The sequence below is a fragment of the Condylura cristata genome, unplaced genomic scaffold, assembly GCF_000260355.1.
Source record: "Condylura cristata isolate star-nosed mole 26May11 unplaced genomic scaffold, ConCri1.0 scaffold00027, whole genome shotgun sequence".
NCBI lineage: Eukaryota > Metazoa > Chordata > Mammalia > Eulipotyphla > Talpidae > Condylura > Condylura cristata.
In genome coordinates, this window is record NW_004567128.1 from 16,547,116 (window position 1) to 16,570,757 (window position 23,642).

Genomic DNA, 23,642 nt, shown 5'->3' on the forward strand with positions numbered 1-23,642 from the left:
TTATTTATGCACACAGACTGAGGTACAGGCCAGAGGTGCAGGGGTGGTGAAAGGATTCACTAGAGACAGAGTGGGGAGCAGAACAGGCTGACTGATGAAGTACACTGCTGAGGGAAGCAGCAGGCAGGTCAGGAGAGTTCTGCCATGCCATGTGGGTCATCTCGGGGGCCAGGATCAAACTTGTGCTGAAGTGGCTTTAGCTTCTTAGTGCTGTGCTTTACCCTGATGCACCACCAGGAAGGGCCAAATTTTGATCATTTTAACAAGCAGTGAGTTAACTTTTTTCCTACTCTTAGTATGTCTTCACAAACTGGTCTGCATTTCACACTTGGTCCAATTCAATTCAGAGCAGCATCCTATCAAGAGCTTGGTGCCCCATGTGCCTTGTGGCTAAAGAACTGGACACTGCAGCTCTAGCAAGACCTAATATTCTGATTTTTATAATCAAGCAATACTGCAAAAGATGTCTTTGCATAAAGGAGATCCCAGAACCCACCAAGGGAATTGTTCCTCACTATCAAAGCTCAAATCAGTTCAGGGTGTTGATATGAAGCTGTTAGAATTCATAACACTGGCAGGAACGTTAGCATTCACACACATGGGGCACTGATTCACTTCAAAGTGAATGAGATCACAGGGATTTTGAATATACTGCAAATGACAAAAATACTTTTTGCATTATTGCAAAATTGTGTCACTAATGACCACTCCTCTGCTTCCATTGGTTAAGTGTTTTAAGGTGAAGCTTGGATTACTTTCTGGAATGTTCCTTAAGTCCTCAGGAATTTAGAGTTACAGAAACCCAATAATTCTTATTTTACTGGCTCCAAATTTTCAGTAATTTTTTTAAGAAAGAAATGAGGGGAGAAATACCATATATCCATTCTTGAGACAGTCACAGGACATGTTAATGAGGCCATTTTCTTAGAGATTTACTTTTACAACTTTTTTTCTTGGTAAAGTAACATGTCATTGATTTTTAATCAACAATAAATTTTGTACAATTTAAAAATAAAATAAGAGAAAATATAAAGTGCTGATCTCGCAAACAAACCCGCACTCTTATGTTCACTGCGGTGCTATATAAAGTAGTTAAGCTCTGGAAACCACCTCTGTGCCTGAACACAGGAGTGAATCAGGAAGATGTGGCATTTATACACGACTGAATACTATTCCACTGTCAGCAAAGATACACTCTTGTTATTTGGGACAGATGGAATTGGAGGGCATTATGCCAAGTGAAATGAGTCACAAGGGGAAAAAAAACAAATATTGACTGGTATTACTCATATGTGGAATATAGAGAAACAAAAACAAAAGAAAAAAATAATAATTATAACAAAGTAAAAACCAAAATTAACAGGCAACTATGAACCTAGCACATTCTTCATTCTTGGGGGGGGGGGTTGGATCAAAACAGGGGTGGGGAGAACACAAGAGACTAGAGTGATGGTGCACAGGTGAACTGGTGGTGGGGATTTGTTGGGGACCATACATGAGATCATAAAGCATGCATTTGTATAAAAATGAAAAAAAAGGGCCCTCCCTGGTGGCGCAGCGGGTTAAAGCACAGCACTGAGAAGCTAAAGCCGCTTCCGCATGAGTTCGATTCCCGCCTGCCCCGGAGGTGACCACATGGCGTGGCAGAGCTCTCCTGACCCGCCCGCTGCTCCCCTCAGCAGTGTACTTCCTCGATCTGCCTGTTCTGCTCCCCACTCTGTCTCTGGTGAAGCCTCTCGCCACCCCTGAGCCTCTGGCCTGTACCCCAGTTCTGTATGCACAAATAAATAAATCTTTAAAAAAAAAATGAAAAAAAAATCTAAAAATACATACATTTAAAAAAATAAATAAAAATTGGTCAGATAAAGCTAAACTGATAACAAAAACTAGAAATTTGACTGTAGAACTGAAACTTCCAGAGGGGGAGGGGGAGGGGCGAAAGCAAAGTAGAGGGGCAGGGCAAGGACTATGGAGGCCTATGGGTACATCCTAGTGGGTGTGGTATGGTGACAACATGTGACTGGGAAGACCCTCTACCTGAAGGGCAGATGACGTGACCTCAATTAAACCAAAGTCAGCTCAATTAAAATAAAAAGGAAAAGTAGAAATTAAAGATAGTGCTATCGCTATTTGAATATTTCTTTTTTTTTGCGAGTACACATTTTTTCCACCACTTGATCCCTATTTCCTGCAACATATTTAGCACATAGTAAGTCATCCACAAATATTTGTTTAACCTACATATAGACATACCTGAACAATTCAACTAGCTAAGAGTACTCTGAAGTACTGTCTCCTATGTGCAGCAAGAACGTAATAACTGGTTTGGAGAAGGGTGAGACTGTATGCAAAATAACACATATCCTTCCTCTATTTTTAATTAGAGTAATGCTGACTTTGAAAGTAAAACGAGTCCTTTCTCGTGACACTAAGTCCATCCTAATCACATGTGTTGCTTGGCTTTCCAGCAGAAAACACGCACAGCACGTTCAGCTGGATACTAGAGTAGAAATAAACCATTTAGAAACTGTTTACACGTGAGTGTCTGGAAACAAAATAAGCAGAACAGGATCACAAAACCTGTCAAATAATGATTTGAAGCTGCCCTCTCTTTATGTATGCTAAATTGCAGTTTCCCTTTAAAAGCTCTCATGAACCACTAGTATCCTAAACAAACTTATCTTCCAAAATGCTAGTCTTGTCCACACTCCACTGTTGTACAAGTGGTCAGTAACTCTGTTATTTATAAGGTAAAACACAAGCCTGTTCAGGCCTCACATTACGTTCTGCACAATGCGTTCCAATCTGGCCTCTCTCTGGATTGTCCCCTCCACCAGGGAACCTGAGCTCCCTACATTACCAGCCATGGAAGTTTTTCCCCTGCTCCCAGTGTGCTACATTACAGAGCCGCCTGACTTCTGAACCTGTGCTTTCAGGGATGAGAACACACTGCCCTTCCTCCATGATAAATCAGCCTGTTCTTAGAGAAGATTTCTTGGATTTTCCAGAGAGAACCCATCATCTTCTCTTCCTTGTTTCATAAGACTTTTCAAGTACAGAATTGGAGGATGATGTGATACCAACTTTGAGGTTTGTCTGTTTCTCTCTGCATTAGACCAACTTTCTCCAGGGTTGGATTGATTCCTCATTTCCTCACACAAACGCAGGAAGCTGCAACCCCATTGCCCTGAGTTCATAAGGTCACCAAGTACAAGCATTGCTCAGCTCTACAAGAAACTCCCATTATATGCACAGTCCTGAGGCACCACAGCAATATGCTGAATGCACATGAGAATGGCTGATGTCCACAGTTCTCTGATGTAAATGGAGAATGACTTTGCCTTAAGGGACCAATCTGAGTCCTGGTAGCTTTTCTCCTAAGGGTTTTCTGAAAGAGAGACAATTACTGTATCCTACACTGTGACCTTCAAATGACTTCTGCCCAGTGGGAGCCAAGAACCTTTCACTGTCAAGACTTTATTAGAGAGCATCAGCCCTTGCTACTTAGAGCCAACATCAAGTCTTTCACAGATGAAAACTGATCACACAATTCCGCCCTCCTACCGAAGCCTCATTTATACTGAATCAGAAAGAAAGAAATGAGTGGCCCTACATCTTTTATTCCCTTAAGAACCTTATCTTATAAATCTGCATCTTATAATAATGAAGGATCCCGCCAATGTGTATGTCAGTAGCAAATGAACCAGAGAATGACAATGTCATTAAAAGTAGTTCATACATTATAGTGTGCCTTATGATGCCATGACTAATGTTACTGTTACCCTGACCAACCTTGATATCAAGCCTAGCAATAAAAATGACCTCTTGCAATCCTTTGATTTTGATATACTATTGGTCCAATAATAACTCACAGCTAAAACAATATTAGATCTCATTCTTACTGACAATGGTATGTATGATTAAGAGGGGTTTAATTACGGTTGCACTCATCAATAAACAGCATTTTTATGGATGAGAGAAGTTTCATTTTATCAGTCAACATCCTTAAGACTGCTTAGGAGAGCTTCGTCCTAGAGTGAATGGTATTATTTTCCTGAATATTTCTGACTTCCAGCTGACGTTAGGTCAGTCACATAGTATTACCTGGCCTTCATTAATTTGCCTTGCAATTTTGGCTAACTTATTTAATCTTTCTGAACTTCTGTAAATATATATATATATATATATATATATATATATATATTATATCCCTTCTATTTGTTAGTTTTTTTTTTTTTTTGATAATCACATCTAGTAATATTCCTTATAGTCTTTAAATAGCATGGCACTGATACCAACTTTAAAAGTGACTGCAATGAAATCAGTCATGTGTTGTATCTTCTTGGGTATATTTTGTGCCACTGATTTTATAATCTCTTTCCAAATCATCCATTTTTAAATTGGCTTCTCAAAAAAAAAACTAAATTTTTAACTTCTACATTTCATATTTATTACTTTTTTGATAATCAATCAAAATAAACTAATATACACAATTAAAATAAAAACCATAATTTATGAAACAATACTTCTAAATTTATGATGAACCCTAAAGCTTTCTATCTTGTTTCACTAAAAGCAAATGCAGGTTGTGAGTCAAAAATCGACCTGATGACTCACTGTTCAGAAAAATTAACCCACTAGATTCAAGCAAAGCAACAATAAAAGCACCCCAACACAGAATCAAAAAAGGAAATGCTGTTCTCAGCATCTTTTGTTTTTCTTCTCCATTTCTTTCCATACATCTATAGTGTGATCAAGAGTATCTCTCATTATGTCCTCATCATACCACATTTTTCATACCACCACCATTTTTCAAAATTTTCCCCCAATGTAGCCTTTTCCCACTTATTTTTATTTTTGGTATCTCCTCTGAGAAGTCCTTAGGAATCTCCTACCGAGTTACTCCTGTAACTGTCCTTCCCTGACTCCCTGGTGTATCTACTGCTATTTATACACCTTACATGTTTTTTTTTTTAATTGCATAAGTGTTCATCTACTAAACATGTCTTTTATGTTTCAATATTTAAAATTCTATAAACTTCAGTAAAACTGGGATTTTCTGTTAATAGGTTGAGAGTGTGTTAATTTTGACATCCTGAGCACCTATCAAAGGGTCTGACACTTACCACTTCCAAAATAATTTTTTTTTCAGTAGACAGACAGCTCTAAAGGTCAACTCAAATACAATAAACAGGCAGGGCTAAAAGTTCACACTAAAACTTAGTGGTGTTACACAATTCTTTAAAATACAGGTTGAATCGAGGGCAGACCCACCTCCTGGGTGGACAGCTAACTGTTGGCCTTCCATTCCCCGTGAGCTATGCTACTGGTTGGGGCCAGGTACTCTTAGCTAAACATCATTACAATTCTATTTGAAAACTTCTGTTCTTAACAATATCCCAAACAGATTATGAAATATTTTAACAGTTCATCTCCTTTCAAATAAAATCATCCTAGGTTATTTCACATTGCTTGAATTGTCCTAAACATCTTCTAATGATAATTCTGATTATGAGATGGCATTTGCAAATTCCTATGAACTACATATTAGATGAGTTTCCTTGTTGTAGTATATAATGTAAACAAATGTTTATAAGTTAAAGCATGCACTCTAGCTTATTTTTAGCAAATGCATTGTTTTCAAAATAAGATTCTGTCAACAATCATTATTAGTATTTAAAAGTACATTTACTATATTTTAGTAAATACATACAAAGGTCATATATTATTAAAAACAAATAGAAATTTGGGGCCCTCCCTGGTGGCGCAGCAGGTTAAAGCACAGCACTAAAAAGCTAAAGCCACTTCCGCATGAGTTCGATCCCCGCCTGCCCGGGAGGTGACCACATGGCGAGGCAGAACTCTCCTGACCCACCCGCTGCTCCCCTCAGCAGTGTACTTCGACAATCTGCCGGTTCTGCTCCTCACTCTGTCTCTGGTGAATCCTCTCACCACCCCTGTACCCCAGTTCTGTATGCATAAATAAATCTTAAAAAAATAGAAATTTAAGGATACATATTTGAAAAAAGTGTTTTGTTAAAATAGCAGTAAAATGGGGTCTTGAAAATAAATCCATGTTAACTAGGATTTACAGTACAATATAAGCCTGTACTATTAGTTGTAATGCCAGGATTTGGAGAACTATGCTGGCACATTAAATTTATTCATTTTCACAGCCTGCAGACATTTTAATGTCTGAGTAGCAATAAGAACAAATTACCTAAAAACTTTTAATAGGGTATAATAAATTAAGATGGAATGGAAATGCAAAAGTGGGTACAACAGGACAAAATTATGAATCTCATATAATGATCCAACACTTAAAGTGCGAAAATAACATTGGTATTCTGAAATATACAACCACAGTTGATCCTAATTGTTTCTCTCTTGTCAAATAGAAATTGCACATCAATCTCGCAGTATTGCGAAGTGTTCATTACATGCAAATGGTTATGTTTTCAGGCTCTTCAAGGGGACTCAAACTTCTTATAAAAGGAGTCAGGCTAAAAGAAGAGTTCCTCTGATGACACAAGTTTCCATTAGAGCGCTTCATTTACAAGTTCTAGAAATGGGCTCTGCCAATAAGGGGATTCATGATAAAGACATGGAGGATTCATGTCTTAAGCCTGCATTCTCATTAGAACTGATGGACTGACCTTGTTCCTTTTTTTTTTTTTTTTTTTAAAGATTTATTTATTCATACAGAACTGGGGTACAGGCCAGAGATGCGGAGGGCGAGAGGATTCACCAGAGACAGAGTGGGGAGCAGAACAGGCAGATCGAAGAGGTACACTGCTGAGGGGAGCAGCGGGCGGGTCAGGAGAGGTCTGCCACGCCATGTGGTCACCTCCGGGGCAGGTGGGAATCGAACTCATGCGGAAGTGGCTTTAGTTTCTCAGTGCTGTGCTTTAACCCACTGCGCCACCAGGGAGGGCCGACCTTGTTCCTTCTTACATGATGAAAATTTTCATGCAGTTACAGAACCTACACATGGAATCACTGAGATGATATGAAGAAGGTTCTAACTGAACAATCTCTAGCATTTTCTTAGGCGAATATTTTATTTGCTTGCATTAAAGCTGTTCAGATACTCAAGAAGCACTTGAGGCACTATTAGTAAGGAGAACAGTCAATATACACTCCCCAATGACTAAGTCAACTGCATGCTAAGTGATCATAAAATGTCCTTGCTTTTAAGTCAAATCCCCCCTTAAGGTGGGAGTTAAAAGTTGACTTAAATAACAAGCCTGTTTTGATCCCACCTTTTTTTTTTTTTTACCATGACTTACAATTTGCTTTCTGAGCATGACCCAAATCAATTTCTTTGTTATAGCAAGTTAACAAAGAACTTTTAAAGAGAGGCTAGAAAGGTTACTTGCATTTTTATTATAACTTTTTTATTACTCTGTCTTCTAAAGCTAGAGTAAGCTAATTTCCCTGTAGAGAGCTACATTGTTAATATTCTGAGTTTTGCACTCCACTTTGTCTCTGTGATAACTACGTCACTCTACTTCATTGCAATGAAAAGCTGTTGCAGAGAAGTTGTAAATAAGTAAGTGTGGTTGAGCAACAATAAACATGCATTTACCAAACAGGCAGATGGTAGGATTTGACCCATAACTTTGCTCTTGTAAGAATTTAATGTTCATAACATGAATGCAACTGAGTATCCTATGGACTCTATTAAACTTCATTTCATTTGAAGTACTCTAAGGGCTGTTAAGAGTGAGATATTTACTCATAATACTGGTAATCAGGCCAATATTCACATGAAGTTCTAGATTCTGTAGTATCATTTATTGGCTTGCCGCTTCCATTTCTCTAAAAATCCTCGAAATGAGCCTGATTAATAAAGTGAATGGCCAGCCTAGACAAGGAGGAAGTTAAAAACCCAGACTAGAAACTGACAAAAATGTAAGTTAATAAAGTCTCATGGGAAATATGGCACCAGATAGACATGCATTCTTTTCACATGTGTCTGCTATTTTTCTGTTACTTGTATCCCTGAATTCTTACTAAATTTGATCAGAATGACTTCACACAATCATTGCCAGTAATGTCCTATCAATTACAGCCTCATGAAAGAGCAAGCGTTTTTAAATCTACTATAATGTTTGCAAACGATCCTGGCTTCTGGTTAGTGCCGATAATTTGGTTATACAGTAGGAAGATTTAACATTCTTATGACTACATACTTGTGCTTCAGCTTGATGAATAGTTCATCTTAAACCAACTCATCTGTGAACAGGCCCCTTGTTCTGTAATTCGTCAATTTTATCATCATTCCAAATTTACAACTTAGGTCAGAACATTTTTTCACTCTCTTGGTATGACTTGTTCATAGCTAGCTCTTCCCTCATGCTGCCTTTCACAAATGTTGTTTTCCCCTCATTTCCAAAGTCATATTTTCTCAATTTAGTTTGGGAATCCCAGAGTTGTAATGGGGGATGGAGAACAAACACTCCTATTTTCCCTCGGTTGGTTCTGGAGTGTTTCTATATTGCCATGTGCTTTTATACTTGCCTTCTTATGCTGAACTCATGCGGCCACGGGCTTAGCAAGGAAAAGGGGCTCTTCGCTAACTCTGTATCCCCAATAGCAAGCAAAGTGTCCGCCTTGCACTTGTCTAAGTGTAAGCTCAAGCTAAATGCTTTCTAGATGGATTCTGGTATTTATGATATGTTTAAAGGGTAGAAAATAGAGCCACGAGATTGTTAAACCACCAGAAAACAAGAGAATTTCAAGTTGTTTATACAAAAAGAAGAGTGCTCCATGTAAGAGAAAATTTCTTATACATGACATGGGGTAAAAATGGAAGGAGGAACACATTTGGGAACAATTTTCTTAAGGAAATATGATGAAAATATAATTAATTTATTTGTTATAATGGATGACATATATTCTGTATATGAAAATAATTTTCCAGGTACTGGAGATATATTGTTGATCATAAGGCAGAAGTTCAGCAGGGTTTACATTCTAGTGACTTTATAATCCAGTAGATAATAAATATGCAAACACATATTGCAATTTCAACAACTGATGGTGTCATAAAGAATGTAGAGCAGGATAACTGGGAGAGAAATTAAGCTTCTCTGTGTGTGGTTTCTTTAAGAGAGGAGTTGCAAAAGGCATGTCTGAAATAATAACATTAGAGCATGGAGCTATATAAGTAAAGCAAAGTGAACATAAATCCCGAGAGAAAGGGGGCTAGGGAATAGGGGGTTAGGGCTGGGGGACTGGGCAGAACCCTCAGGCAAAGAGAAAAACAAATTTAATGGTGGAATAAGCATTGCAAGGACTAGTGAGAAGAAGCTGCGAGATCAGTGTGGCAGGTACATACCTCCTCTTTGCAAAGTGTTGCTTTTCATGAAAATTACTTACATTACATTTAGCTTCTGTTTAATTAAGTAATAAGTTCTGATACACATTTATTCTGTGTTGACTTGAATATTTTTTTTCTTTTTTTCCAAAACTTGGAATTTGCAATTAGTCTGCCTCACTTTTTTTTTTTCCAGAATCTTATTCTTTTGATGATTTCTTAACTCTCAGAAAGGAGATCCTTTAGGGATGACCTGTTTTTCATGCATTTTAAGCTACTTGTTATCTCACTATGTTATAGTTTGGGTCTGCTTCTTTCCAAAAATGTATGGCAATTTGTCATCTTCTTAAACATGCCATATTAGACAGCAAAACTTTGAGAAGATATCAAAGTTATCCAATTTTTTCATATATTTTATGAAAGACATATTTGATGGGCAACAATTTAGAACCCCTCTCTGAATGTTGCACTGTGACACACTCCCAATAAATCTGTTATTTACTACTTCTGCAAAGATGCACAAAAGCCAAGAAGTGGCACAGGAGTTTCTGAGCAGCAATAAAAAGGTAACAATATTTATGTAAGAATGAAGTGCCTGACTGTTTAACTGTATTAAGAGACTGAATTCTCATACCACTACCAGCTAATAACATTGACAAACTCACATTAAGATGTATCCCTACACTAAACGTCAATGAAACCCTAAAGCAAATGACCACAGACATTCTCTTAACAGTGAATTTCCATACCCATCTCTCATAACTGTATGTCCTCTAGTTACAAAAACCAGGCTAACTTTGTGACCACCAAATTAAATCTTATGACATTTTATTACTGCTAGGGAAATATAAAGAGCCAGCAATAGGATGAATTATTCTTAATGTTAGGGTCCTATTGAAGGGTGACATACGGCAGATATTTTTACTCAAGTGTTTTTTTTTTTTTTTTTCAATCAAAGCTTCTGTCAGAATGTGAGTCCCAGCAGTGTGGCTACTAAGAAGCCGTCAAACCCACTAGGTAGCTGGTGAAATCAGCACTGTAAAACATGACTACAGGGCCCTCCCTGGTGGTGCAGCAGGTTAAAGCACAGCACTAAGAAGCGAAAGCCACTTCAGCGTGAGTTCGATCCCCACCCCGGAGGTGACCCAGTTGGCCTGTTCTCTGTTCACCACTCTGTCTCTGGTGAATCCTCTCACCACCCCTGCACCTCTGGCCTGTACCCCCGTTCTGTATGAATATTTCTTTAAAAAACATGACTACATAGAAAATATATTCAATTTGGTCTTTTATACCATATGCCCTTTTTCTAGATAGAATTTGATTTGATCCATATTAATTCAAAATCAGTTGTCTTCTATGGAGTTCTTAGAGGGAGCAGACTGCCAGGCAGGTATTAAAGTGCATTAAATAAACTGCAAAAGCCCACTCTCTATCACAGGTCCTCTCAGTCACCTAGCATAGCCTTTCCGTGCTTCCTTCCTGACTAGTCAATGGTTTCTCAGACATGACACCTGCTACTTGAGGATGTTCTGGGCTGCAAGCTCCAAATGCAGGGTGAGGAGAATTAGACCCTTGGTATTTACTGCCATTAAGAGAAAGAGCATTTTCATGGAAATATGCATCTCAAACTTTTGGGCAGGAGTTACCCAATTCCAGTGTGCCTCTGCGTATCTAAATATTTTAAGAATCAAATTCAATGATTTATCACTGATCTTTTAACTAATGTTAAAATAGGGAATGAACGGACTTTAAGCAGACTTTAAACAATACTTCCAAAGCACTTCCATCTTGATACAGTTTCATCCTTGTGTTCATTTGTGAGATAGTTTTAGAAAAATGTTTGCAGTTTGAATGTTTAATAGTTTTACCTAAATAAAAATATAAATATATACTGGTATTTAGATATGTTCTCTCTCTCTCTCTCTCTCTCTCTCTATATATATATATATATATATATATATACATATATATATATATATGTATATACACATACACATACAGACACACTCTATATATATATGTACAATTATATATATTATAATGTATATGTGTGTACAAATGTTGTATATATTTTACATGTGCGTGTGTGTATACACACATATATAAATTGTACAATTTGAGTCCTTTACAAAGTGCTTTAGAATCTTTTTCAATTGTAAGTAGCCAAGACAAGGCAGATGTGAAGAGCAAGTAAACATGTCTTCAGCATTCTCAACTCTTGCTTTGTTGCCTTTTCTCCCCAAATCCAGGATGTTGGTGCCTTTTTCCCCAATGACTTCCTCATCTGAGAGATCATGCTCTAACTACATTGTTTACATGGGTATTCCTATTCTCTATGGAAATTTTCAATTTGTGGAAAGTAAAAATGCATCCTGTTTAAGTCAAACATGAATTTCAACTAATTTTTTTTTGCTAGCCTCAGTATCTTCAATCATAATTAAGATTGATCACTATGTTACAAAGAATACAACTTTTGATTCAGTTCATTTGCAGCAACATATAGAAATATACTTCATATCCACCACATAATATATATTTATGAAATAACAACCTACAGTGACAGTGTAACATATGCCAGGAAACGGATTAACACTGAAATAGTATTTGCCTAAAATAAGCTGTTTTCTGATGTCAAAATAACACCACTGTTTTACCACCTAAGTTTATTCATCATTTGTTGATTTAAAGCCTTAAAAAAAATCTAAACAAGTACAACTCTATATACTTCTTCAGGTTGTTTCGAATGGAATTTCTTCTCATTTAGTTAACATTAGCGTTCCACACTGTCTATGTGTCCAGATTTCATGTGTTCTCATCACAACATGCTTAGAAAGTGCTGCTAATGTTAATATGGCTCACTAAGCAGCAGCATCCCATAAAATGAGCAGGTTCCATTTCCATTAACAGCAAGATTATGTACCTCTTTTAACTACTCAATGGAGATTTTCATCATTTCTAACTGTCAACATGAAGAATTTTTGGCACCATTAACCAGCAGCCCATGTTTTAAAACTTATTTCTTTCTACTCTGGAATCACATGTTGATCTAAATGTTAGGGTATATTATGGTTTTCACTCAAGGTACTTTTTTGCACTCTAAGTAACTCTGTCACTACATGAGTTAACATTATTTTCATAACTTTCCTTCTTGGTGCCCAAGTTTCCCTTTGAAAATTCCCATTCACATTTCTTGTTGTTAGTTCTAAAATGAGTAGGTAGGTATGTCAGCTATCTGAGGAGGATGTGTTTGCCTGAGCTGGAAATCTCTCCATTCCTAAACCAAGAGTATACTTTGAGAAAATGTCAGCATACATAAAAATAAGATTGAATGAGATTGCCAATTTTTCCAATCTGCATTTTAGATATTTGGGGACAGTAATTCTTTTTTTTTAATAACTAAAAAGTAATCCCTTATGAATAATGGCTTGTTAAAATAATGAGGGTTTAATATTTAATGAGGAACTACTTTGTGCAAAATGCAATTTTAAGTGTTTTGCTACACATCTCACTATTAAATCCTATTTAAAAGGAGAGAAAACAGAGGCACAGAAAAGACTTCAGACATTTTCCTCATACTGCAGGTGGAAGATTAAGGATCTGGAATTTAACCCAAACTTTCTGTAGGTGGCCTCCAACCTCATGATCAATCTTCTAAACTTCTATTCAAGTCTAATATGTATCAATATTTCAATGTTTCTATGGTTGATAAAGAGATTTCATCTGTCTTATAAATGGCAGAGACATGTCTTTCTGGATTCACTTTTGGAGATTTACCCCCCCCCCAAATAAAAGATAATCTCAGTCATCTTGGGGTATCTGTGTGTATGTGTGTTCAATTCAAACATTATGTGCATATACTTGATTTTGGACCTAGGTTATCCAGGGGAAATACCAAAACTCTTCAGAGAAGTTTTTTTTTTCTTTTTTGGTTTGTGTGTAATCATTCATGGCTTCTTAGCTATAAGAACTTTTCCCTGAACATACAGAATTCACTTTATTTCTTGTATAAATTGATGATAAATTACAAAAAAAAGTTTTTAAATTCCCCAGTCAAGGGAAATGTTTTGGTAAAATGTTAATCAACTTCAACTAAACCATACTGGAAGAAGTAGGAAACTTTAGACATTCTTATGGTATTTAAAATTACTATCAATTATAAAATCAATATAATTGCTAGGTTGTACAGAAGTAAATGTACTAAAAGACCAAAGGATATCAGGCAATTCATTTTGAACTTCTTCTTCTGGACAAGCTACAGTAATGGGGGGTCAGATTTAATCACTTGGTAAAAACTTTTAAAAATGGACAAAATATAAATATATGAAAAACACATATTTTGAAGTATTGGACATCAGGCAATGAGATACAGCCAATCTCTGAGAAATCAGAAACAAAAGAGGCAAGTCCTACAAATACCTAGTTTACTGCCTGGAGAGAGTTCCAGGCTATGACAAATGAGATAGGGCCCAGCTCAAAGCCAGGGGTCCTATTTGAGGTAAGGAAATCTAACTGGGATTCCAGGGAGGCCAAGGTGGCTAGAGTTCACAGAGCAGTGTACCAGAAAGGAGACAGACACTCAGAGAGAATACTGAGAATCCACAGAGAGTGCTCTTTCCATCTTCAGCTGAGCTGTGATCAGCTTATACATGAGAGGACGTATTCTGTGGCCAGAGAAAGCACTATGCAACATAATTTAAGACAACCAAAGCTCACATATAGCTGAGAATAATGCTGTGCCTGGCAGCCACGGTGGAAAACCTTATCATTCACAGGGACTAGGGGTTTTTGCTGTAGTAGGGGGCAAAATTAGCTCTAGAGGTACACTCTACTGGTCAAAATTCACAAAGTATAAAAGGAAGATGCTCAAGAAATCAAACTGTTTCCAGAACAAGTATGAGGAATATTTAACTGCACAAAATGCTAGAATACTAAACATGACCTAGTAAGACTGCATTAGCTCAAAATTCCCTTTGATGCTAGTACAAAACGTGTTTTCTGCATGATGACAGACTGGGAATCCTTCATTTCCCTCTATTTTAAAAGCCAATGCTGGTACAGATAGTCATTTGATCATTTTTTATATAATAATCTAAAATTTTGAACATATAAATTGCACCTGATTTTTAAAATAATGATTTTCCATGTTTACATAGCTTATTTGTGCATAGATATTTACAGGGCTAACACCTTAGTAGCCAAAGACATTCTCTATGTAAAAATATCGGTAATAAAATAATGTATACAGAATGCATTTTTGAATGTTACTGTATTTAGGAGTCTAGCATTTTTGAGATGTAACAATTTAATAAACTGCCTTATTTTTGCCTTCATCTGCATCAATCAGCATTATCTGGCATTAAAAATTGGCTATAATTCAAATCCACTTGACTGAAAATTTCTATATGAACAACTAAGGCTAAAAATGCTGCAAAAATATTGAAGACCTGGTATAATAAACACTGTATTTTTTGTCCCTAAACTAGATCATTTATAACCTAAATTATAGCCTCCACAATTCACTGTATCTTTCTGTGCTTACTCAAAAGACAAAGCAAGTTGAAACGAAACCATACACTGGTTATAACCCATGCACTGCACTCCCATTATCACAAACCATAAAGAAGTCAATGAGTACCACCAATTAACTCTGCATTGTTTTGGCCTCTGGACCATCTCGGAAGGCATTCTGTCAATAGCTATATAGAAATATTGTTATATTGTCACAAATTGTCCACAGGGAAATAGAACTGTAATTTTGTTGTGATGGCTATTTCAGCAACTTTATATTATTGCTAAGTATACCACAAGCTCTCCTCTGAATGGGTTACAACATAAGGCAAAAGCATACTGTCCCGAAGCCACACACACACCCTGTTGTAAGCTATTTCCTTGTATCACAGATTTAATTACACTTTGCAGCTCATTAGCTATACCAGCTGTATCTAGGATCTCATCCTGACACAAAAAGCCCACCCAGTCTCTCAACGTGACCATTATGATGATGTGCTAGTATGTGTAGTGGTGAAAATAAAAGTCAGGGATATAAGTTTCTATCATCCCTCAACACCTGAGCTTTAAAAAGCTAAGCCGTCTTGCTATTATCATGATTATAAAAAAGAGATCTCACACTCTTACCTTAAGATACCACTTGTATTTGGCATGTTCCCAATTCTCAGAAAGTTGTGTCTTGTTAAGAAATTGCTCAGCTTCTGTTAGCCATTGGTTAAATATTTTCATATCATAATGAAATCGCCGCCATTTCTCAACAGATCTGTCAAATTGCCTAAAGGTAAAAATATAGGTCCAGAAAATTAGATGGGAACAGGTTCACATATGGAAGAGCAAGCAAGGTTAACCCCAAAATTAAACTTAAAAAATGAAAAACAAAGAAAATTAGAAAACCCATATAAAACAAAGTATATGTCCATAGAACACATGTTGTACTACTTCGGTAAGCACATTTTTGTGATAGTCACACTTGTAGATTTTGACTAACAGAAACAATAATATGAAGGATAATTCTGAATAATAGGCTATGTTTCCCTTTTAAACTGAATATATATATATATATATATATATATTTTGGTTGAAACAAAGATAAAAGCAACTGGTATGATATATTAATTTCTCTTCCCGATAATATTTAGTTGTTTTTTTTTTATTTCCGGAGATTAAATAATGTATTAACATATAATAAATTAAGCATTTAAAAGCTAGATATTAAAATTGAAGTTTTTTGATCAATATCAAATTATCTCATACAAATCACTGAATGTCAATACTACCCTTGACCCAAGTGTCAATAATGTCCATAAGGTTCCAGGATGTCAGATGTAGGAAATAGTACTGCAGGCACCGGTGTGAGCAATGAATCAACTGAGATGCTACTCTAGGAAGTGGGTGATGAGTGTTACCTTTCTATTCTTCTTAACTTTATTGTATCTGTTACAGGGTAGCCCAGAGAGGACTGGGTCGCCCGTCTGTGGGGCCTCACCTGTGCGCTTATACTGCAGGTACAAAAGAGTCAATAATGGGTTTATTTACAAAAGGGGAAGGGGATAGGAAACAACCCAGGGAAAGAGAGTGGGATACAAAGTAACTGGAATACCTTACAACTAGGGTGACTGAGAAAAACAAGTCACGCGGTCAGCCGAGCTGCTTCTCCAGTGAGAGAGTGAGAGATGCAATCGCACCGTATTTATCTCCCAAATGTCCCAGAATTCCTGCTAGCTCCACCCTTGGGTCCTCACAGTTCTCTCCCTGGTACTGCTGGGAGTTGTAGTTTCCAATCACTGGAGTAGGGTGTAGGGTCCAGAAAGCTGGAGTAGGGGGTGGAGTCCATAAGACTCTGCAGAGTTCCTTTAGGACACCCTTCCCCTTAATATGTCCAGTATCATTTTAAACTTGAATGCTACAGGCACTTAGTGAGAAGCACTGTTAATACCACACATGAAGAGAAGATGGAAGTGGATATATACAGTCAATTTCTGGTTGCAAAAGAACCTGAGGCAGAAATGATAAGAATCAGTGTTTCTGTTTCTCTAAAAGAGTTGCAGAGAGAGTCAGCTGGGGCAATAAAAACCACAACAACTAATAAAGCACTGACTCGGGTATCATTCTAGACAAATTAAATCAGTATCTTTGGAGACAAAATCCTGGCATTGGTCCTTTTAAGCATACCCAAGTGATGCTAATGCACAGTTGAGGTCAAAAGTGCTCTATAATGTAACTTCTAAATTCTTACAGAGCTTATGATCTGCTGGGTCTCCCAGGGCCTGTCCCAACAAGTATTTATTAGCATTAAACCAAATCCTGAAGTTTCCTGATGCAAAGATTCTTTGTGCAAGTTTTCTGGCGAAATTTTCTCAGTTCCACTCTTAAGAAAGGTTTTAATATTTTGACATCTTCTCAGATTGTTATTTCCATTCATGGATTTTAAATATTTTTAGAACTGAAATAATGCTACAACTCCCTAATGTTTTAATAAGAAGGGGATGGAATTAATATTTATTGAGCAGTTACTATGAGGCAGGCACTAACTTCTCTACTTTAACACATCCCATTTTGTTGACTTCTGTAATACCTCTGCAACAAAATCATTTTTATTTCCACTTTCCATTAGAGAAAATGGAAAAACTGAGGAACTTGTTAAAAGACAGACATTAAATGGCACACAGGTGATTTTAATGTAGGCTTCGATGGTGTCTACAAACTCCATATAAGCTGTTTGCTAGGATTTCTTTTATTCAAGATGAAATGTTACCTATCAGTTAAACAATTGAGATAGTTGTGCATATTTTCTTCAGTATATTTTCAATCACATATAATATTAAATGATTAATTATATTTCTTACCTTATAAATATCTAAAACAAACAGCATATTGGTAGCATTAAAAAGACAACCTGTGATAGCTAAAATATGTAGTCTTTAACTACAGCTTGCTTAAAATAAGATTCTGTCTTTAATAAGTAATGACGTCCTAGAATGTTAAAAATATGACATATCCATCAGCCAGAAAATCTTAAAAGTGTTTTGCAAGTTTAATAATAATTTAGCTTCCTTATATTTCAGTCGTATATAAAACATAATAAACAACTGAAGACTACATCTTAAATATCTATTTCCTTTTTAAAAGACCTGCATATGTGTTACAGGCACTTGTATCCTCCAAATCAAAGTGTTGCTATGAAAATGATTATGTAGGACTCTCCCTGGTGGTGCAATGTGTTAAGGTACAACACTGTGAAAGTATCCCCAGCCAGGGAGGTGACCCACATGGTGCAACAGATCTCTCCCATCTCGCCTGCTGCTCCCCTCAGCAGTGCACTTCATCAATCTGCCTGTTCTGCTCCTCACTCTACCTCTGGTGAATCCTCTCAGCCCCTGCACCTCTGGCCTGTACCACAATTCTTGTATGAGTAAATAAATGATTATTTAAAAATTAATATCTAAAAGACAGTGAACCACCATCGATACTGTGCTATCTTGTTGAGACTGTAGTTGATTTTAATTTTTGCTAGTATTTTCTGTAGTGCCAAGATTTTCTACAATGTGCATTTCATTTTATATTCAGAAAAAAATATAATTTTAAAAGCAGCCTCACATGTAGTGACTAACACCTCTGACTCTTCTTGCTACTGTGATCTGAAAACCAGGTAGAAACAGAGTGCTTTGAATAAATACTCTCTCTCCACTCCATGCAAGTGCCAACCCCTAAGGTTTCCAGTTCTCTCGGGTAGCCCTGATGTGTCCTTTCATCATTTTTTCTTGATTTTTAAAATATATATTTTACAGCATTCTTCCTTTTTTGTACAATGTATGCTTACTCCTCTCAGGTGTAGTCCCTATATAATTCCCACCACCAATTCCCGGGTGTCCTTCCATCATTCACTACACTGGAAATGACCAGCCCATCCCAGTTCCATGAAGCTTCCTCATCACCCCAACACCTCATGACCTTCTCAAATGTTTTTTCCTCTAAATTTCCCAAGAGAAGAAAACCATGTGGGCCTACACAGTTGATCAACATACCCCCGCAAGACAGAGCTGGAGATGGGGAAGAGATGGGCAGACAGCAGACAACCTGGGCACCCTCTGTCCTGGCTTCCAGACAGGAAGGATTTGCCAGCCACATCGGACAACGTGCAGCTTCCCTGCGACCTGCTACTTCCTCAGGACTGGTGCTACACATCACTCCCTATTCCTACACATCACTCCCTATTCCTACACATCACTCCCTATTCCTACACATCACTCCCTATTCCTAAAATACCGCCCTTACCTTCTTCTTTTTCCCCCAATTCCTGCAATCCCAACGTGTGCAAACGTTAAGGGCTGCACCCAAACTACTCACACTGTCACCACACAAATTTCGAAGTAGGGAGTATTTAATGGCTTGCAAATGCTGAAACTTTTAGAACCATAAAGTTGATTTAATTTGATTATTAAAATTAATGTTAAAATGAGTGACTCTATTCAAACAAAATATTAAAGAATAATATCATGTAATATCATGTACTTTACATGTAATGGTGTTTAATGTGTGTAATAATATTTTAAACTCCATTTCAAGTATCACATAAAATTTTAAAATATACTTTTCAGTGTTTGAATATGCGTTGTTAACAGCAAAGCCGAAATCTGTTCTCGAATTTACTACGTAAAATTTCATTTTTTATCGTGACAACTTATAAACTTAAGTTCTCTCCCACCAAGGCACATTCCAAATGAACAGATATAAATCTCATTAGTTTTACAGTGTTACATTTATAAATTTAATCTCCAATCTCCTTTCTCTAATTTCCTTTCACTCCAATTTAAATTGGCCTGTCCACAAGTGAGGAAAAACCAACAACTAGAAACAAACACACACATTAAAAAAAAAAAAAAAACACACTCAAGGAAATAAATATAAATCATATCCTCTGAGTTATTATCAGGAAAATAAAAAGTTGTTGCTTTTTTTTTTTCCTGGCAGTAAGAGGAAATGTAGACCCCACTAAATAAAGGACCAAAAACGTCAGTACAAACATATGGATAATAAATCAAGTGATTTTAAAATTTTGCAAATATTAAAATTCTCTCATTCACTATGCAAGCAGTATTTAAAATTACACTGCTGCTTTATTTATGTGCAGCATAACTTATTTCCTGCTGTTCTAAATCAAGTTAGTCAGATTATTCTTGAGCATAAATTACATTTAGGGAGTAATTTAGGTACTTTGGGACATACTTTAACACTTTCAGGCCATTAAGGTGGTGCTCACTTCCATGAAATAGATTTAAATAAATAACACGCAGGTAGCCTTCTGACATATCCATTGTGGCTTTATACGCTGGTCTGCACACTCAGCACTGGGCTGCTGATTATTTCCTCCTACATATTTCATCCTTGATGAGCTAAGTGGGAGGGATCTTGGCAAAAGTCTCCTGGTTTCAATTGTAGGTGCTGATAAATGTTAAATCAGTTCTTTGCCCCCAACCGTAGTGCCTCGCGGCCCTCCCTTCCACCCCACTCCCATGCTTGTTTCCTTTGGTAAATCATTACTATTTGGTAAAAACCTAATCTACCAGAAGTTCTGACCTTGTCTAAAGAAGCATTTTCACTCTGAGTAGCTCTCTGGTGGCCGCCCCATTCTCTGAACCCCAAACCTATTCCTTTGGTTTCTTTACTCCTAAAACACTATCCCGGGTTACTAGCCCAAAGCCTGGCCTCTCCTGTCTAAGGTACATATGGAGCCCAGAGTCACATATGTGAAATTAGACCCCACCGCGGCCCTGGGGGCCCTGCCATGGCTGCCTAGACACAGGCTTGCACGTGAGCCCATGAGTGTGCCTCTTCAAGCAGGCAGAGTGCAGGGAGGGGAAGGACCACGGAGGCTGGCATTCTGGTGCCACCATTGCTTGTGTGACCCTGAACAAGCAAGTGCCCTCTCTGAAAAGTAGTAACCCCTTCCTAAGGTGAATTGTGAGTGTGACATGAATGAACTGAAGTTTTCAGAACAGCGACTGGCAGCCTTCCACACATAGAAGCAGGCTGTTGCTAGGATTCTCTCTATTTGGTTTAGGTTTGCAAAGGCAAATCACCACTGGTACAGAATTCAAGCCACGGCACAGACACTGCCAGACATTTCAGAATGAACTTGAGCTGCAATCACAGTTTGTAGTAATCAGATAGTATCATTAGTCTGTTTATGGAAGCTGAATCATTACTCAAGCCTAGAATCTATGGCTAACCATTGATGACAATATACTTATTAAGAAAACACAAAACAAAATAAAACAAAAAACCTTGGCTGTGAAACATAACTAATATTGAAAAGAATGCATGCATTCTCGTGGTATATTCACCCAACCTACAAAATTTAAATAACTTTTTCTCCCTATCAGCCACTAACCTCTCTTGAATACACTCTCAATCACGACTCGCTCTTGTGAAACTATAACCTCACTCCTGAATTTCAGGGTAACCATTCCCTGGGAGGTCTGGATTGAAATGTGCATTCTAAACACTGGAGTTTGATTGCTGTATGTTTTTAAACTTTTGATAAAACGATACCATATCCAGTGATATATCCACACATATCCAAAACTTTTCATGAAAGGACACTGCAATGTGTAACTTTTGGTGTGAGGGTTCATTTACTCAATATTTATTTTACTTGTAAGATTAAACCATATCATTGGTCATTCGCTTTGTGTAATATGCCAATAATCAACACATACCTTATTTCACTGACCATCAAAGTGAGATTTCTGAGGCTCTTAAAAGGGAGGGTTGAGGAAGAAACTGTCAAAGGGGTAGGTGGAGTGGAGGAGGAAAAGGGGGGGGCAAGATTCAGGGGAAATAACTGTCTCTTGACTTCTGACTCCTTTGCAAGGAAAGGACTCCCAGTCTTTCACCAATATATACTGAGCTATATTGCTTAGTAAGGAAAATGTTTTTAATCAAAAAGGAAAACCAGAAGTCGTGTCTAAGTTGGAGTGACTGGCATGTCATCGCGGATGCCCCGTCCCTGCCTCCCACTCTGCACACGTGCACTTCACAGAGAACACACAGGAGGGAACCTGAAGGGCCAGAGGTTAGGTGCACGGTTCATTTCACTAAATAGTACTAAGCGCTTTCACTCCCGGTGGGGTAGTGATGAAATTTTACACTCCTACGTGTAACTTTCAGTCAGAACAGCACTGTAGAAGAATTATAAAGGCTCCATTTTCTTACCACCATGTGGTCTTGTCAGATGTAAAGTTTGACCACTGGTTAGTATATATACTGATATCTCAAGTTAGTTTTTATTTGCAAGTCCCTGAAAAACTTTTTCTATTTCTTAACCATTTGATTTTCTTACTTTGTGAAAACAATATGACTTCATGTCATTGTGAAACATAAAACATGCTAGTGATTTACCACAAAGTGATCATTATATAAACACCATCTAGATCAAGATGTAAATCACCATCAACCACCCACAAATCCTTTTTAAGCCTCTTCTTAAAAAGGAAGTTCTTCTAGAACTTCTCTCAGTTTTCTTTTGCATTGCATGCTCTTAAATTTGTAGAAATTTTTAATTTCTTCTCTAACTCTGTGGCTTTCATTTAGAGATACTCAATGTTCTTTTTATACACAGCAGTTATTATACACATTGTTGTCCAGTTCATTTTTATTTATGATTATTCCTTTATATATCTGTTTAATAATCTACCTTTATACAGCACTCACAGGTATATTCGCCTCCATTTGGCTGTAAAATTCTTATTACTGGTGCTTGGGAACTGGAGGCTGTGTGGTCATATATATTTTAAGAGGGGTTAAAACTATACCTCTGAATCATATACAGTATCATAAACAAATGTTACCACAGTAAAATGATGACACAATGAAAATAACTTAATTTGCATTTTCCATTTACATCTGTAATTTTCAAGGATTTCTTTTTTTTCAATATAGCATGAAATAAAATATTTTTCAAAGAGGGAATTCTATTTAATTTTAAGGTAAAACATATATTGGGCAAAATAATGGTGTATAGTAAAAAATAACAGTGTGTACAGTGCAAAATAAGTCACTATCCCACTCGAGACTCCCCAACATTGCTAGCTCTGCTCTCACTGTAAAAAAAAATTTAAAAAGTGAAATAGTCAAAGAGCAAAGAAATAATCATAGCTTTATAAAGCGATAGCTTTCTCATTCACTTACCTTATTTTTAATGCATCCGTTGTTAGTATTTTTATGGTGCTGTATCAATATTTTACTTTGTTATACCCTATTTACTTTATCCTTAATCCTCCCTCGGTTATGAGTGTTCAGGCTTTAAACCAGTCTGAAGTGATACTTTGATCTTTAGTTTCTCATAGTGCTTATACTTGAGTTTAAGAACTCAGCGCAAGCCTTTATTTCCTCTCTCCGTGATGAAATTTTACAGAATTTGTTTCCCTATTGCTCTAGTAAAGTTTCACTTATTGCCATAAGAACAAACAGAAAATATAGACTTTACCTGAACTATGTTGCCAATTCCGATACTTAGCATGACCTCTTTCAATTACAGTTTTTTGTTTTTGTTTTCCTGGCGACACAAAGCATGGAGATTTATTTTTCTCTCAAAAAGAACTCCGGTTACTACAGGTAAATCTCATTAAATTTCCTGTCTGGACTTTCCCCTGTAGAATCTCATTCGCTCTTAAAGGTTTAACTAACATCTACAGCAGGGGCAAGAAAACTATGACATTCTTTTTTTTTTTTTTTTAAAGATTTATTTATTTATTCATACAGAACTGGGGTACAGGCCAGAGATGCGGAGGGTGAGAGGATTCACCAGAGA

The 23,642-nt window shown here is 37.0% G+C and overlaps 1 protein-coding gene across 1 annotated transcript in view; it reads right to left on the minus strand.

The window, feature by feature from the left end:
* The window catches only part of DMD (dystrophin), a 1,782,468-nt gene that overhangs the window by 955,961 nt on the left and 802,865 nt on the right, over nt 1-23,642 (minus strand). Inside the window, exon 44 of the mRNA XM_012730297.1 lies at nt 15,458-15,605. Within this exon, the coding sequence (XP_012585751.1) occupies nt 15,458-15,605 (148 nt within the window). The remainder of the gene's footprint in view (nt 1-15,457; nt 15,606-23,642) is intronic.